Source organism: Corvus kubaryi, unplaced genomic scaffold, assembly GCF_017639235.1.
Source record: "Corvus kubaryi isolate FWS band 111438036 unplaced genomic scaffold, C.kubaryi_AGA036_p1.0 37264, whole genome shotgun sequence".
Lineage (NCBI taxonomy): Eukaryota > Metazoa > Chordata > Aves > Passeriformes > Corvidae > Corvus > Corvus kubaryi.
The window spans coordinates 37307-51888 of record NW_024581079.1 but is presented as its reverse complement, the minus strand read 5'-3'; the positions used below and the strand labels follow the sequence as shown (position 1 = coordinate 51888).

The window sequence follows — 14582 nt, the reverse complement described above, 5'->3', positions numbered from 1 at the left end:
TTTGAAAAGATATTATTACCTTTACACTTGATTCAAACCATCTCAAGGTCTTTCCATCATTTTATACAATCCCTGTTATGGAGGTCTCTAAGACTTTCAACTCATGGAATTTAATTCTCATGAAAATACATAAAAAATATCCCAAATACCATTTAACGACATATATTTGCCATTTAAATGTCAAAATAAAAATTGGAATATAGATATATTTAAGCTAGAATTTGAGAAGCAGACAAGAATCCAATCCTTCTGTATACTACAGCAGCTTACCTTCACTATAGAACACACTGTGAAGTGAAAGACTTTCTTCCTTTCCCAGAACTGCAGAAATACCCATTTCTAACCTAATCTTAGTTTGTTAATTTCAGGATATTCGTCTGAAAATACATCAAATTCTTTTTGTTGTTGTTGCTGCTTTTCAAAATATGTTTATTAAAACTTAGGTTTCTTCATACTATTGCTTATTTGCTTCTTAAATTATTATACTTGACCTCTTTAATAAGCCACAGGGAATTCAGAGGGCTTGATGCTCACCTGTTACAAAGAGACTTGTTGAAGTTACACTGAAAACTGCCAAGGCCATATTCCAAGTTTGATCAGAAAGTTGTCTATTGAAAATGTTAAATCTCAGCTACTAGAGAGAGCCATGCTCTGCAAGCAAGGCTTGTCTGAGGCCCTCCAGGACCACAAAACTGTTTTCAAAGGAGAATCTGTTAGTACCAGGAAGCAAAGATGCTTATGAGACCGCACTGAAGAGGAACAGCACTTGCTCTGCTTTACAGAAAGGTCCCATATATGACCAGGTAGCATTTCACTCAGAGTTAAACACTGTCCTGAACTTGCCAAGTACATCTGTGACAAGCCTACAATGGGAGATTTCCAAGAGTAACAGATTGCTCATTAGCCCCCACCTATTTAGCATCAGTGTAGAAAATTGGCTCAGCAGAGGGGTTTGACACAGAGAAGTGTTAGAAGAAGGAGGAGGAGGAGGAGGAGTCATCCTTCATTGCTGGAGAAAGGCTTGCCTGAATTTCCACCTTCAGTTTTGGCAAGAGAGGACTCTGAAGAGTGTATCATTATTTCACCTTATTTTTATGTGTGCAATCTGAAAGATGCTGCTTTAGCAGTGAAGCAGCTCAGCTAATTATCTAAAATGCTTCCAAAGGCTCCAGCCCCAGCTGGCTGAGGTGCCAGGAAGAGGGCTGACCTAGCCAAGGAGTGCTTGCATGTTGCAAGGCACTGTTCATTATTTTAATCTTTTTGCATTTTGCATAAAACCACAAAAACGTTGTCATTGACAATTAATCTGATGCAAATTCCTGCCTTGTCTCCTGGGATTTTTATTCAGGCAATAACTCATGCGGGGTCAAAAGTTGAACCCAAGGCTATGTATAGGTTCTGGTAATGTTTAACTTTGCGGTGTGGTTTAATCATACAGATATTCATTCTTCATGTATAGGCCGTGTACAGGGCGAAATCCTTTTCTTAAGGAACACTATTTAAGTGTTACTAGATTGCAATCATGTTAATTGAAACTCTGTTTATCTAAGTAATTACATACTCATCTGTATGACCTCAATAATGTTACTGGAAGTTTCTCAGCAGCAAGACCTATTCTAGCTGTGCAGGATTCCATCTCTGAAGGCACAAGAAAATTGTGACTCCCAAGCAGCCGGAATTCTTTGGAATAATAATGTCATCATTCTGGTGATTTGGGAAACTGTACCAATGGCCAAAAGGTACCAAAGGCCACTTTTCAGGAAATCTTGATCTCAGCATCATAAGCTTTGATTACACAAAAGCTGACCAAGACTTTAAGGACTTTCCCCAATCTTTTACCTGTAAGCAAACCATTCTTCACTCTTGGATATCACTTTTCACGTGTACTCTCTTAATGGGCCAAGTTTGTTGGTTGGTTAGTTGGTTTTTGGGTTTGGGGGTATTTTTCTGACTTGGACTTGATGATCCCTCTGGAGGCTACAAACAACATGTGCTGTCACATACAGAGGTGCAAAATGCAACTGATCCGGGTGGCCGAGAAGTCAAAGTGATTCTCAGTTAAAGGTCTGAGCAAATGGATGTATTTGTTAATTCCTGTCAATGGATGCATTATAATTGTAACCATTGCTACAATTTTAACCATTGTGACATTTTAGTGGCTGTTCTCTGCAATGTAAGTCATGGATCTGTCCTGCCTTAAAAATGACAGTCATTAATATATACCGAAATAAGTATTAATTGCAAATGTTAATAATTTGTATACAGGATTTGCTTCCAGTCTCATACACTGATAATAGCACTTTTGTATTGAGGACGAAGACAATCCAGCTCCTGCAGCAGTATTTCAGATGAGGAAGAGTGTGTGTGCATCATCCCTTGTAATGTACATACATACAGGCAGGTTAATCAGGAATTACCTGGCTGCCATAAATTCCAGTTTCTATTACTGTCACAGAGGCATTAGTGCTTCAGAGACTCTGTCTTTTCATTATTCAGATACTTTGCATACAAAGCAATACTACCTTTCCCTTTATATGCCTTTAAGCCTCTTCCAGGCAAAATGCATTCCTTCCTTAAAAACAGTCAGAGCTCCTCTGACATCTTGTTTCCTTACTAGCACATCTTCACTGACCCAATAACTACAATTCATCCAAACCTCATCCTTTTTTCAGTCAATAGTATTTTCAGGCTAATTTTAATCTTCTGACATGTGAACTCTTAGGTAAACCTCACCAATTTATGTGCTTTTGATACGGAAGTGGACATCTCCTCATCTGGTATCATGTTCTTTCTCATATTACAGCATTTTTTTCTGCACGAAGACTGCCCATTGCCATGCACTGTGCAGCATTTTTGGTTTAAGAAAGTACAAGATCTGGGATAAAGAATTCCCTGTCCTGATGGTTTGCCATTAATTCAGCTTAATTCAGTATTGGGAGACAATGTTTTTTAGATGAAAGTCATTGCAGGAATAAAATGTATGAATTTCCATTCTTCCTTGTATCAAAGCTATTACCTGAAAATTTAACTCTGGCCATCATATTGCTTGTTTCAGTGGAAAATGTGCTTCAGTCAAGGCATGCTACTTTCTTTGGACAAACTTTAAAGTTTGTGGTTACCTTAGCTGAAAAATATTTGTCTACAGCTGCTTCAGTCCCCCTGAAAGCAAGACCTTCGCAGAGGCAGTTGACACATGAGTCTATGCTCCTAAAACAGCTGTCTTTTTTAAAGCACTTAAAAACTCCAGTAAAATTGATTTTGTGTTTTTGCAAGAACAATTCACAACATTGACTGCAATACTCATTCTACATGCCAGTATAACCCAGGGGTTCTTACAACCATATATGCAATCATTCAAATTTGTTGTTTTGCATATTAAATGAGACATTAGCAACCCTCTTTAAGTTTTTAATGAAGAGGTGTGTATTCTGGTATTACTTGCTGAGTTGTTACTCAGGTAGTATGAGTTGCTGAAGACATTACTGTAAGATCTAAGCTGACATTTTGGGATTGTCGCTTTAGCTCCAGCTCAATGCTGTCTTGATTTAATTTATGCTACAAGAAGTTCATTAACTAAACACTGACAGTCTTCTTCAGCCAGTTTTGCAAGAAGGAAGTTCCCAGCCAGCTGAAATGTTCTGTTTTTTCCTGATACTTTTTGTTGCTATTTAGAAAGCGCAGCATCAGTGCACAGAAATCCCAGAGTACAGGACAACCTCCCTAGCCAGGAGATTTGAACCTCCACACGCTCACAGGGTGCCAAAGATCAGGTTAAGATACCTGTGCGGCATCTGCCTGCCTGACAGCTGAGCATGCTTAAAGATCACATTCATACACCACTTCATACAGGTGAGTTGACAAACAACTGATAAACACGTGTTTAGAACAGCTCCATTTACAGTCACTCCTAAGTTTTAGGCAAAACCTAAATTATCCACATAAAACCTAAAATATCCACAGTCATTATTCAGCCAAATATGTTACAGTCAAGACATGGCCCCACACAGCAGCGATGTTACAACTGCACACAACAGAACCAAAGCTTCTGCAGATAACAAGATACATTTTCAACGAGAAACATTCTGAGTTTCCAAGGGCATGTCCACTCAGCAGGGTCCCTGCCTCTGTTAAATGTCTGGCACAGGTCCAACTGAAATCAGAATGTTTTTTACAAATCTCTGCCTTTTCACTTGAAGCAGAATAACCAGACGGTATTTTAGTGCTCATTTCCCAGGTACCTTAGAGGTGCCAAAACTGAGAATAACAAAGATTAGCCCAGCAAAAAGACTGATGGTCACACAAAAGGAACTAAAACACAGATTTTAACTGGGAACCTAAACTTTCAGGATAGGTGAACATCTAGTGAAGCACATGCAAGACCTAAAACTACTACAAGTGTGGTCCTTGATTTCTGAAGTCAGGACAAAAGTTCTTTTAGAGAAACACATATATTGTGGTCAAACTCTTCAGTTCAATTTGTGTAAATGCAAGTTTGGCACACCGCTTGAAGAGAAAACCAGCAAAGTTTGGTTCAGGTCCAAAGTCAAAGCTGGATGGGCTGCAAATCTAACCAGGGAGATGACAGATTTCTGAGCAGAATTAAATGAAAGTTATGGCCAAGGAGAGAGAAATATACAACACTTTGAATGCAGAATCTGATACAAATTTAGGATGTTCCACAGCTGTGCAATACTGCTTCCTATGACACCAGCAGCAGGGGTCCCAAAATTTCTGTCTGCAACTGGTGACACAGCCATCCCTGCTCGGGCATACACTGGCCTTTTAAAGTGGCCAGGAACTGTTTAGCTGGTATTAGTGGCCTGGAGCTTTGGTTCAGAGAGAACAATAGGTGTACTATTTTAGAGGCATTAAAGGTATTAGTGGCAAATCTGCATCGCGCCTTGTTTACTGCTGTACCAGTGGCATTAGAGAGGAATTGGACATGACTGCAACAGGCTGCCTGTTTTGAAATGCTCCATGCCATAAGCGAAAACATGATTCTTATTGTGTTATCATTATAAATAACAGCAGTATCAATCAACATCTTCTGGTTTTAAAATTAAAGGAAGCAAGAAGATGCTTCAATAAAGTTTCCTGTCACACTTCTCAAAAAAACAACTAATTTTGGTCCATGTGAGCCATTTGTATGTCTTTTCATTCAATAAGGAGTTACACTTTGATTTCTTCATATTTTTAGTCAAAACTAACTATTTTCATACCAAGTGACCAGTCATATGGAATATTTTAATTAGAGAATTACTTAAATTAGTGAGAAAAACCAACAGCTCAGACACATGCAATCATGCATTGGCAACAACTCCAATACCTGTTTCCATTTCTCTTGGGAGAATCAAAGACAACAATATTAGGCCTTTAAATTGATTATTATGGGAGAAGAAAAACTTAACTGGCCAAGATATAACAATCTATCTTTGCTGTCACAACCTCCTAAGATCAGATGTGCATGCAATTTTGTGTCTGCTTGAAAGGCACCATGATGGAGTTGTATGCTGCAAACTCAGTCCTGTGCTAGGAAAGCCTTGAACCAGACACAAACGGGGGCAGGCAGAGGGTCCTGAGCTCCTTCCTACCAACTCTGCCCCTTGGTCTTGTTCTCAGCTCTAGGGTGTTTATGCTTTTTTTAAAAATTTATTTATTTTTTATTTTTATTTACAGGTTTGGGCTATTTCCACTTCCTCCTGCTCCTCCCATCAGCAAAGGTGCTGATACAACTTCCAGACGAGGACAAGAGGCACCACAGTAACTCTCCCATAGTAGCATTTATCCTGAAATCCAAGGGCAGGTTTATTGCTGTTTGGCCCAGTCTACTTTTTCTTTTCAGTTAGATGAGGGTGATACATTTAAAAGTTCCAAGGCATGGATACAGGGATTTTAGTAGCTAAAATCCTATTGAGAAACATGGCTGAGGCCTCAGACTGCATTTCGAGCTATTTGGGTCATTCTAATATCACACAAGAACCTCAAAGTGCTGCATGGTGTGCATAGCACCTCTAGAATACAGGTCTAGATATATTGTATTTTGGACAGCTTTCAATTAAGAGATTTCTATTTCAAGAAAACGTAAAACAATGAAGAAACTGGCATTAGAACAGTGTGGATTTTTCCTCCATTTCAGACATAGTTTGGCTGACTTAGCTGACTGTTAGATTTCAGTCAATGAATCCAGAATGAAATTCATAGATATGAACTGGCCTTTCTCAAACTGGAACCAACAGAGATGGTGCAAGCTGTTACATTCAAATGACTCAGGATGAATCCAGTAATCATCATAACACCATTGACAGCTAACAGTTCTACTCACTCCTGTTTTTCTCAAACTGATGACTGTAGATGACTGGTCCTTATGGAAAAATACACTCTTGTAAGTACTGAGAAGTATATACTCTCCCACATTGAAGTAGGATATTTACATACACTTTAGCATCATGATTTATGTTAAAATTTTTGAAAGTCAAGGCTTGTGATGTGATAAAACAGCAAGTATGCAACTATGATGAGTCAATAGCCATATCCCAGTACCAGAGAAAAACCTTCTCCTCGTATTTTTCCTGTCCCTCACTTTTACCTCCCATACAATGCAGTGTTTAGAGCAAAAATGTAATTCAGAACGAACTAAGTAGATATTTTCAACCCAAATGTAAGCAATTTTGTAAGATCAGCTCTTTACAATGTCCCCAAGGAAGGCTGCTGAAAATGGGGTTCACCTCCTTAGGAGTGCTACATGTTTCCCATGAACAGTCAGGTTGGTTGCAGGTGCTAATTGTAGCTATATATCTTAGAACCAAATTTAAGATTTTTCTCATATTTATTTCAAACAGCAGTTGGTCTCCACAGAGCAACTCCGTGTTGAGATTCACTGCTGGCTTTACACTGCAGCTGCAATCCTGCAGCATGTTTTATCAAGAAGCAGTTTGGCATGCAAATGTGCAAGTGAAAACATAATGGGAACCTGGAATGCATCTCATTACAGTTATTCTATTCCTTAAGCATTTTTCTTCTAAGTTAGCATGATTCTCTATTGAGCTTCAAATTCTAACGTTTTAGATCTCGGAATAATCCAATATTCTCTAATCTGATTAAACTTTCATTCCTTTGACCCACACTTCTCCAAACCATCTCTGCATTTCACAGTGCAGACTTCTACCAAAACTTGCAGCCCACGCTGCAGCTGCACCACGACTGTGCTGTAACTCTGAGCAGGGTGACAGCCACAGCTGGGACTCAGACCTCAAACAGCTATTGCAGCCCAACAGCAGGCAGCAGCACAGCCTCTGTCATAAAACTTAGACTCACAGAAAAAGAAACTGCCCCCAGAGAGTTACATACCCATCACTGAATATGAGATATTTGGTCTGGTTGTTTCCTATGAAATTATACTTACTGGGAACAGTTTATAATGTATTTTGTATCTAAAATATTTTAAACTATGTTAGTGTTCAATTGGTCAATTTGGCACATTTAAAATACAGCAAACACTTCAGGAAATCATAATAAAATCAGAAATTAAGATTTGGGATTGTCTCATAAAATGCATCTTTCACTGCTAACAACTCCCTGTTGATGGATGTAGCTTACACCATAAATTTTATGGTTTTCATCGTATAAGGATCTCTTAAACCCACAAGTGCTTCTTTTTATGGTAGCTGAAAACAAACAACATCTACAAATCAGATGTTAACATAGCAAAGCAAATTGCAAACCTGGTGAGTGCATTTACTTACTGGGCATCAGTTCTCAAGAAAACTACTTTCTACATTCCTGTACAAAGTCTACAAATCCAAGTTTCTCTCTTGTCAAAACAAAACTAAACCAAACAAACAGGAAAAGTTTGAAATCGCTTACCTTGAAGAAGCTCCGAAGAAAATACATTATGCTTAGCATTTTGGAAGGTTTAAAATGAAGAATTATTCAATCTTTAGGACATCCAAGGCCTGGGTGAATTCCTACACTCCTGCTGTGTCTTTAGTTACATGCTTTCTTGTTGCTATTTTGGACAGTCTTAGTACAAGGGAAGCATATGAGCCATGCCAGGAGCTTATGCTAAGGAGTTGCATAACAATTAGGGCTTATCTGTGCTGCGCTGTACAGTGCAGCAATGCAAACAGGTTTGTTCACAGTTTACTAGTCCCAGAACACTTCCACTAGGCATGCCCAGAATGATGCCATTGTATTTGCTAAAGAAACTAAAGCTATTTGTGAGTGCTTCTAAAAGAACTGGAACTACAAAGGACAGCACATGTTCCCGTACATCCCCCCCAGCTTTTGCTGTTGCCAAGTCCAAGTTCACCCAGTGAGTATTACGCTTGCTGCAGCACTTAAAAGCAAAGGCTCCCACACTGGGAGCTTTCTAGTTGCTATCTTTAAAGAGGGAAAAATTGCAGAACAAGTCTTTTGAAGTGCAGAAAAGTAAATGTAATTTCACATTCGTCTTTTCTCTCACTTAACATTAAAGTCCCTTAAAATTTACTTGTACTTCAGTAACATTCAGCAACACAGAGATGCAACTTACGTCACGTAGCAAAGAATCTATCAACATTTAGTGGCCAGGACTGAGAGTTATGCATAGTCTTCTCTCACAGTGCACTTAGAATTAAAGACAACTACAGAGTGCAAGCAAGTTCTCAGAGGGGGATCATTCTGCAGTACAGCAACTGTCAGGCACAGCCTGATACTGCAAGCTCTCACTTATTTTTTAATCTAGCTATGGCTTATACCAAAATCCTTCCACCAGGAAGAGGTGTTTTAAGGAGTTGTTCTAGAGTAGTTTACGATGCTCCACACTGCCAGCACAGGGAAGAGAAACAGAGATGTGCAGTGACCCCAGCACAGCAAGGAGGGAGGAGGGCACCGTAGCTGATGCCCCAGCACTCACCCACTGCTAACACCAGCTCTGACATTGAATTTGCTCTTTGACTTGCCCTGTGCAATACAGGATCTCTGGGCCATCACCCTCGGTGAGCACAGCCCCACTTGCTTTGGGTTTGCTGGGCTGCAAACCCCTCTGTAGCTCCCAGCAGCCATTCTTGTGGTCAGTCCATTGCACACAGGAATACTGATGTTTGGGTACTACAGGGAAATCAGATGTTCATGCAAAAATCAAATCCCTTATAGCAGGAAGCCAGAATTGACCACGTACACAATTTTTCTGCCCTTGTGGGAACTGCATGAGTTAAGCATACACAGTCACACAGAAGGGCACACCTAACTAGTTAGAAACCAGGCTAATAATTTCTAAATTGCAACACAAGGCACAAGTGCAATATCATTTGTGGTTTGATCTGCCAAATGACAATACTGCTTCAGTGAAATTTGGTCCTGTCAATTCTTATGATTTCATGGAAAAAAAGAGTGTTTTACCCTAAACCTTAGCTCTAAAATATAAGCATATGTCAATTTTATAGACATACAGGAATCTTTTTAAGTAAACTTTTGGCCCAAATTATGGAAGAAAAGCTCCAGATAAAAATTCTAAAAAGTCTCAAAACAACTAAAAACCCAATGTTAGTTTCCAAAAATTCTCTTTGGAGGAAAATGGGCCTGGCTCATGATTTTTTAGTGCTTTGATTTGTTAATATTTAAGTTTAAATTATTTTGAAAGGCTACTTTTTATGATTTATTCTGAAATTACTGTCACTCTTTTAAAACCTGCTCATTCAAGAAATGGCAGGCACACTTTTATTTCCTGCATGCCTCTCCTGGTATTGACTCAACAGGTTTTGCTCACAAGGTTCAGGTGAAACATTCTTTGCCCAAGCCCTGACATCCGACTCTGAGCAGAAGGAAATGCCCAGTGAGAAAAGTCCAGCTGTGCAGTGCCTTGGCATTTATTTTTCAAAAATGAAAAGGAAAATAAAACTTTATTCACATATGAATTAAGGGCTTTTTAATAAGAATCTATGTAGATTGAAAGGCAGGTTTTGGCTGCCTCATTTTTATCTACAAGTATTTCTAATTTCCACAGAAATCTTTCTTACAAACAACATGCCAAAGCAAGCCATTGCCCAAAGGACTTGACTCCCCTTTCCATTGCTTATCATTTCTGAAATTAAGGTTAAAGCTCAACTGCCCATCTTCACCCTATTCTTCCATGCTTTACTTGTTCATGGGCTGGAAATAAGGATGTTCCTTCTGTAAATCAGGTGGGACCTTTCCCTCAAACTGGTACATTTCTTGGGCTGGTTCAATTCACCACACTGTATGTGCAAATTACACAGTATTCCCTTAATCTGCAATTGCTTGAAGACAATTGGAACTCTGCTGGTCAAAACTCCAGAAAAATTGCAATAAGCTTTCTAGCAATCAGGCCTATGTGATTCTGCATCTTAGCAAATCCTTATGGAGCTCCCTAAGTCCTTTTACAGCCCTGAAAAATACTGGTCAGATGAGGTGCTCTGGTATCAGGTGGTGGTGGGGTCTCTGCGAGGGGAAGGGGCTGCCCTGTGTTGGACAAAAACCCTGGTCCCAATTCCCTTACACCAGTCAGGGGAGAGGTGGAGAAGCCAGGAGTGAAGGAGTGAACATCAACCTTGGAGGGAACAAGGGAGAGGTGAGGGGGAGGAGCTTCCACTTTTTCTTTGTTTCTTACCATACCTCACCATTTTTCCCAAAGTTGAGTCTGTTTTGCTCATAATGGTAATTGTTAAGTGTCTTTATCTCAACCCACAAGCTTTTCCATCTTATTTTCTCCCCTGCCCTGTTGAGGAGGGGGAGAGAGAGGGTGGCTGGGTGGGCAGCTGGCAGCTGGCCCATGACAAACCCACCATACACTATGACTACACCCAAACCTTGAAGCATTGGAGAGAACCTGTAACCTCATTTAATCTGGGTTCCAATATGCGCAAACACCTACAAGATCTTCTTTCCCCCTTAATCCTACATCCCATCTAATGAAGTCCTTGACAGTAATGGTAAATCTATAAAAAGCTTTCTGAGGCCCAACACTTTACATTTTCCAGAATGTCAGCCTACTGCTGATAGACTGGCTTTTTCCATAGCTAACCTCTCACAGTTTTATCCCCTCCTTTTAAAAGTAAACAATCTGGAGTTCACTACTATCAAGTCCATTTTCAGAGTGCAGAGTTTATCACTCACCATGAACTTCACTTGCAAAACAGCAGTAATCATTTTTTCAGTGTATGATTCTGAGGTTTTATTTGGTCAATGAGGATTTATTCTCCTTAGGACAGACCCAGATCTGTTAATCCTCAAGTGCCCAAGGCCAGCTACTGTTGACGTTTTCTTTACTGATACGCTATCTAAATCCACATGCCTTTTCTGCTTTATAAAGAACAGCTGCTGAAAACTATCACTGACTCAGAACAAAATATCCTTTTTGCTTTTTGCCTTTTGCCACCACAGCCAAAACTTACTATTTAAAGTCACACTGCCTTCAGCAGAGCAGCACCATGGAGTGCCTGAACCAAAAATACCTGTCTAAACCTTGCAGAACACTGAGACTAGGATTCTCTGAAGGCAGCCCAGTGACACTGGAACTCCACTACTGCACTAGTGGAAGGCTTTTCTTCCCCTGATTTCAGCTATGTGATTTCTTCATGTACCATTCACTTAGTCTGACGTAGCTGGGTATTGTGTAGATTGTGTCAGGCTGGCTTCCAAACCAACTAAATGTTGGAAAGTACGTTGAAGTCATTCCAGCTTTATGGTTGCAAAGGTCAAATGTGACAAGTCTTGTGCGCACAGTGCAGAGCCTAAAGTGAGAACAGAGACTGGGCCGGCCTTCTTGCTTCTTCTCAGAGCACCATATCCCCTGTAAGATTCCTTCAAGGAACAACAATTTTGCTCTATGTTGCCCTTCCCTTGGAAGACAAAGCCTAGAGATTTCATTGTTTTCATGTCAGTAAAGACATAACCATACTCTACTAAATAAGGCATTGTATGGCTCAGTGGAACGTTAGTTTATATCCACGGACTCTCAGGTTTTGAAATACTGAAATTTGAAATCAAAAGCTCCAAGAGTGAAAACTTAAGGCTGTCACCCTGACCTGGCCACGAGGGACATGCTGCAGGCAGCCATCACTAAACGTCTTCACATGATGATTTAAGTCACCAAACAGGTATTCTGATTTCTGAAGGATCACGGCAGACACTTTCATCTCCACTGTAATTTCTAATTTGCCCTCAGGCAGTTCATTTGACTACCATTATCATAAAAATATACCTCTTGATGCAGCCTAACATGTTGATTCAAGAACTCTTCAAATCCTTCTGAATTTCCCTCCTGTGATCCAAGCATTTAAGTTTTCTGTCTTGATAGAAAGTAAGAGATTCTGGGCTTATAATGGCGAACTGAGCTTTTGGGAGCTGAGACAGCTATTTCTGTGTTTTACCACAGCCTCAGCTCTCAGCTGGATGAACATTTGTGCTGCTAAACCAGAAATCCCTGGACAGCAACACTGGCCACCATTGCCCAACAAAACCCTATTTCTTATAGACATCAGCCACTAACTTAGAACTTCTTGGCAATGCTCTACATGATAGGACAGTTTAAGAGTTGTTTGAATGACAAGCTTCTGAAGAAAAACAATAAAGAAAATCTTAGCAGCAAAACTCATGGATCAAACCCTGATCGGAATTTGTTCAGTAATGGCACCAGCATTCATTTCTGTCAAAGCACGTATGTGGAGTTGCTGGTCCTGACACAAGGAGGACTTTCACTGCTGTCTCTGCATCCTCAGGCCCCTACCCACAGGCAGATGGAGATATTTTTACTCCAGTTTGATAGTGTCACTCAAGACTGAGCCCAGGCTGTGAGACCCAGAAGCGTTGCTGTGAATCTTGCAAGGTTAATTCAGAGCTGGTTAGATCTCTGAAGTTCTTTTCTGAACTAGAGGCATAGGTAACACGGAGTTAGATGCCTCTTAGTCTACTCCAATGGGCAGCTCTTGCTATGGGTTTAGAAAATATCTAATTCATGTCCATTTAAAAATCCCTTGCAGAAAAGAGGTAAAAAGAGCCACTGGTCAATAGTTGCCTTTTACCCTAATAAAGCCAGTGAAATGAATTCCAAACAGATTTTCTGGAAGAATTGACTGAGTTCAGAGGAAGTCCAGAGTAGAATTACTGAGGTCCCAAACTGTAATTCTGCCCTAAATACACTCTGAACAAGTCAAGCAAATAGAGACCTAAATGCAGGGTAGAAGTAGGCTTCTGTGATTTTTTCCTATGCCTGGAGAGAAGTCCTGCTAGTAGTCAGCTAGTAAGAAGCAGCATGACTGGCTTCTCCATCTACTATTCTCCACAATCTCCTGTCCAGGTGAATGGCAGAGAGGTGTTTATCACATGAAGGTGATGAAAATGACAGGGCTTAATGAAGCAGAGTTCCAGTATTTTTATCCTCAGAGTTATTCAGGAATTCATTACAACTCTCTCAGAGTTATAACTCTTATATTAGATTCAAGGGTGCCATTAAAACCTTCTCTGCCTGGATGGAAGTATTAGTGTCATACAAATGAGAATCCCAGCCATTACTCCAAATCTGCCCTACACTGGATATAAAATCCATTTTGGTGTCTTTGCATCCCCCCAGGTACAGAGGAAGTGCTGGCACCTGCGGGAAGGTGAGATGCAGTGACACGGCAGAAGTGCTAGCGCTACAATGTCAAGCCCTTAGGAACATGGACACAAAGAGACATAAACCAGCAGTAGGTATTATCAGCCTGATGGGAGACTGAAAAACAAGACAGTCAGTATCAAGGCTACTAAAAGATTGCTTTCAGATCAGAGTCCTTGTCCTGTTTTGAAGGCCAGACCATTCTGAAACTGATCAAAGAAAGCCTTTAGGGAGAATCAGTAAGACAGGGAATAAGACAATATTCTTTTATTAGGCAATATATTCTGGTTAGGACAATATTACTATTTCAAAGGCTCATAACATTTAGATTTCTAATCCAGAAAGTTTAACAGGTGAGGCACAGGCAGAATACTTATAAAGAGGTTTGTCTGTAGGAAAAGAACTTTGGCAACCATTCCAGGAATAGACAGTGCACATGCAACAGAGAAATACCCACAAACTGCTGTCTCTCTGATGAGATCCCGCAGCTGATCAGCATGGGGTGAGAAAGCCTAGAGTTTCTTCCTGAGGGAGTGACATCACAAGGTTAGTTATTCAAGATGGGGCCAGTTCTTCAGGCAAGAAATACTTCTAAACTGAGGAAAAAACTGAAGTACTTCTGGTACAATTATTCCTTTGATTAACACATAAATGCTGTTCTTGTTAACCAGCATATTTTCAACCAGGGTGTTAACACTTACATACATTAGTATGCTTTCACTTCTAGCACAAGTAATTAGATCGTGTATACATAGATGATAGCTACACAACACACAATAGATTGTATAGCCAGAGACAAATGTGACATTATTGTCATATATTGCTACACTTTACAGTGAAAATATAAATGCAGATCAAGGCTTTGCACCTGTAAGCACCAAGTGTTGTAAATACAGGCATAAGAAATAATAGTCTTCTGTATTCCTTTAATAGAGGTTTATGACCAGCTTGCTTTCCTGCTTCCTGCTTTGTCGATATGGCACCAATCCTC

General features: G+C 40.0%; 1 protein-coding gene across 1 annotated transcript in view; it reads right to left on the bottom strand.

Moving 5' to 3' along the window:
• The window catches only part of ARHGEF4 (Rho guanine nucleotide exchange factor 4), a 173481-nt gene extending 165331 nt beyond the window's left edge, over positions 1 to 8150 (bottom strand). The window contains exon 1 of the mRNA XM_042024511.1: positions 7864 to 8150. Coding sequence (XP_041880445.1) covers positions 7864 to 7902 — 39 coding nt within the window. The 5' untranslated portion in view covers positions 7903 to 8150. The remainder of the gene's footprint in view (positions 1 to 7863) is intronic.
• Between the last annotated feature and the right edge of the window lie 6432 nt (positions 8151 to 14582).